The sequence below is a fragment of the Eucyclogobius newberryi genome, unplaced genomic scaffold (assembly GCF_026437365.1).
Source record: "Eucyclogobius newberryi isolate DKJ021-1_F unplaced genomic scaffold, fEucNew1.0.hap1 SCAF_13, whole genome shotgun sequence".
NCBI lineage: Eukaryota > Metazoa > Chordata > Actinopteri > Gobiiformes > Gobiidae > Eucyclogobius > Eucyclogobius newberryi.
In genome coordinates this window covers 10,654,137-10,658,112 of record NW_027315757.1, presented here as the reverse complement: position 1 = coordinate 10,658,112, position 3,976 = coordinate 10,654,137, and the positions used below count along the sequence as shown (strand labels likewise).

The window sequence follows — 3,976 nt, the reverse complement described above, 5'->3', positions numbered from 1 at the left end:
AAGCTCATCTAAAAACTGTTAATTAACTGTCAATGAGATTGAAATAATTACGCTTTTAGTCATATCGTTTTTTAAATTGTGTTCTGTTTTCCCCCTGTTGTATTTGGTGTTGTGTTTTGTTTAATCTTGGGCTGAACATAACTTTTAATTTAGTGGTTGACTAGTCAGCAATTCCTTTACCCAACAAGTCAAATAATTATTCATATTATAAAATGAAATTTACATTATCAACCAAATAAAGGTTAAAATATGATGGCTGAAGACTTGGCTTTTGATTTAATAATGCCATGTTTTTTGTTATCCATGAGTTTCAGAAGGATGAGAAACTAGGACCGTTGCCATAGTGATTGACAATTTAAAACTAATTATATCTTTATTACCGGTATATCTCTCTAATAATGTTATTAACATTAATATGCATTAACAGGAAGATGAAACCCATGAATACATATGCGTTTCAGAGTCTGTAGTCAAGGATTTCAGACAAACGATTCTATCCTGATTTGAATGATTTTGAAAGGCCTTTTCCCCATTCAAAAGATATAATATTTATATAACATCAAATCCTTCAAATCAGAGAGGAATCCTAATGTGTGAAACCCATGAATAGTCAACATAATCAAAGATGACTAAGATTATTTTTCATAGTCGCTGAGATGAATCGTTGCAGCTCTTTCATTCACACATTGTTTCTGTCACATTTGGTCGTTTTTTTCTTGCAGTTTCATACAGAGATAATAATCCAAAACGTTTTAACTGAACTGTCTCTTGTTTAGTGTAAATTACTATGTTTTTATCATGATGTGGTGCAGCTCACCCTTGAAAAAGAGTGGTTCCTCTGGTTAAATACATTTTTTAAAAGTTTATAAATGTGTAGTTGAAGATGATTCCCTCTTTAGTGCGAATGACGAGTCCTTTTATGGGGCTAAATGAATTCCACACTATAATGATTTAAGCTGAGAATTCTTTCTTGCTTCTCCACTTCTTCTTCAAAAAATGATTGCATGACTCAAACACACGATCCATTTATTGTATCAAAAAAATAAACCAACAAGAAACGACTTCCAAAAACATCTCTATTTATCGATTTCCAAATGTTTACTTCCCAGTGTAAAAATGTACAACTAATAATGAAAAATGTCTCGACACTTGATAAATAGACTTGATCCGGAGCTGCTTTCATTCTCCTGGCCCTCCCGTGTCGTTGTTCGTGTCGTTGTTCGTGTCGTTGTTCGTGTCGTTGTTCGTGTCGTTGTTCGTGTCGGTGTTAGTGTCGGTGTTGGTGCCACAGTTGTCTTCGCAGGGCTCTTCTTTGTGCTGCTCTTGGACAGTGTGGTCGTCATGGTTACCGTCTCCACTCTGGGCCTCTGCGTCGTGATTCAGCTCGGCGTACTCCACTGATGCTTGCTGCGGAATGATCGACAGTAAGAAGAGTTTCAGAGATGTGAGATAGTAATTATTAGAAAGTAGTAATTATTAGAAAATGTACACTTGTGACTGTGAATGGGATGCAGAGGAAAATAGGCTTAATTAGACAACTTATTAGATAAATAAGTTCAAATTATTCAGACCTTTACCACTCAGAACACTTACAGTATATTTCTGCATTAGTATTACACCCCTTATGAAATGTCTATATACACCAGCAGCTAATGTTTTTAGCCTGGTTCAATCTGCTTCATACCTTAACATGCCTGAATAATGTTGCAGCACCTTATTGTTTGCCTCCCTCCTCTTGTAGTATCACTTTTTTGTCTAGAAAAACCTTAATAGAATATAAAATGCTAACAGAGGTCACACGGCCTGCATCTGCTGACAAACTGAAAAAGAAAGCAGCTCGTATCAGGCTAAAAACAAGGGTCTTAAAGAGGACATATGACGCTAAATCAACTGTAATGAGCTTTTAAATTTGTTACAACAGTGTTTCCTCATCATTAGTTTACTCAAAGTTGTATTTTGATTGACTCGTGCATGTTCGGTTTAATCCTGTATTGTCCTGCAACTGAGGCTCGCATGCTCAGAAAATTCCTGTTTTCACCTACCCCCTATCCCCTCCCACATCCCCGTACTCTGTTGTGATTATTTGAAATGTGAAAACTTAGAAGGACACATGTAGAGTTTTTAAATGTCACGCAGACACATGTAAAGGACAATCTGCGGCTTGTTTACAGTGAAACGTCGCTATGAAGGGGCGGGGCTTATCAGTTTTGCAGTTTTAAACAGGAAGTCAATGGACCTGCTTCAATTACCAAGCCGTTTTAGATCAATATTGCACATTACCAATGAGCAAAACGTAAAATGATGATCTAGTTATGTTGCAGTTCAATAATAAGCATAATGTCTCCTTTAACACACTTCCTGTTTGAAACGTTTATGTCGTTTATGACAACTGTTACAAATATGCCTTTCTTTTCCGGGCCGCTCTGACACTTCATAAGCTCCCATTGTTTCCTCATGTTTTATGTCTTCTGCTCGAGACTATAATATTTATGAGTGCATCTGTGTGTTTGTCCTTGTGATGTACGGCGGAGTTCCTCTGTACTCACGCTGTCCGCCGCCTTCGGGACACCTGTCAGACAAAAGCAGGGGAAAAGTTCAGACAAACACAAGTCTTTAGAGGATTACAGTCTGCTATGTGAACAGTTTGCACTATTGACACTAAATAAGGGATTTGACTGTGGCGTACCTTGTTTATGCCAAGCTTTGTAAATTAGAAGCGTTGTTATTGTCGACGAGATACTGACGACAACTGTAAGAACTGCAGGATTCAGACCGACAACATTCCATTCATAAACTTTCCTATCATTGTATCAGGTACAACTGTCTTTATTGCACCTCGAAAAACGAGTATTCTTGATGTGAGCTGCTTTTCTCCACAGAGATCAAAATGTTAAATGCAAATTCTGTGGAACATTCTTGCAGGGGCATTTCTAGGGCGTGGCCACTCGTGTGTGAAATCTGATCGGCCAACCCAGATACACTTAGAGGGGCTGAGGCCGTGTATTGTGGGTAAATAAAAATGTTTAATCTAATTTGATTCATAATAATGCATCATAAAAAGACATAAATGTGTATGATCCTTATTATTTCAAATGATCTATTGTTATTGGTCTTTAAACATGCATGAGGACCTTTGCATTTTTTGAATTATCATCGGCAAAAACTAAAATGAAAGCTATCCATTAGGCAACGTGCCCCAACCTGCTAAAATAAGCTTGCATTATGAACGCAGTTTTTTTTAACAGAAATGCTCAGAATGAGTCTGGTGATGATTTATGGACTTAAAATCTGTGCAGAAGATTTACATATGACAAATTTGGTAAGTTTGGTGTTCAGAGGGAGAGGACTGAGTCTGAACACGCCCCTGTATTCTTGTCAAAAGTAATAACATCTCCATGGAGAAAGCTGATGGTGAACCCTAACAAAAAAGTTACATAGTGCACCTTTATGTTTTAGATGTTAGTTGTGGCAGGCACAATAAGACAATGGGCCTTACAACTAATGCAAATCCGGTTCAACCTTTGTGGATTTCCCTTTTTATTATCCCATACAAAAACACCATTAACTCCAGCCCTCATTCCACCATCTAAAACCCAAGCCGTTTAAATGAAGGCCTAGCTACACTCCCACATCTCAAATACTTCAAATATCCCCCGACGCCAACATGGCTGACATTTGAAAGGTGACTCGGAGCTAATGGCTAAAACAATGCGCGCACGTTTCCTCCTCGGAGTAAGACAATGGGCGTGCTGCTGACTTAGGCCTCGGGCGGATGTGCGCAGTTTGGCTCTGATTGAGGAGACGGGAAGTGCGCCTGGACACGGGCAGGACATTGGACACCTGGACACCAGGGGCTGCATTCTTCCACAAACAATGAGCATGTTTACAGCGGGGAGTTGGCCTGATTTCCTGCAGCTTGTTTCAAATGCCAACAACTGACCAGATTTGTGTTTGTGTGTGTGTTTGTGTTTGTGTG

General features: G+C 38.7%; 1 protein-coding gene across 1 annotated transcript in view; it reads right to left on the bottom strand.

The window, feature by feature from the left end:
• Window positions 1-1,009: 1,009 nt before the first annotated feature.
• The window catches only part of pecam1a (platelet and endothelial cell adhesion molecule 1a), a 25,178-nt gene continuing 22,211 nt past the window's right edge, over window positions 1,010-3,976 (bottom strand). Inside the window, exons 14-15 of the mRNA XM_072442316.1 lie at window positions 2,547-2,569; window positions 1,010-1,407 (exon numbers count right to left, since the gene is read on the bottom strand). Coding sequence (XP_072298417.1) covers window positions 1,180-1,407; window positions 2,547-2,569 — 251 coding nt within the window. The 3' untranslated portion in view covers window positions 1,010-1,179. The remainder of the gene's footprint in view (window positions 1,408-2,546; window positions 2,570-3,976) is intronic.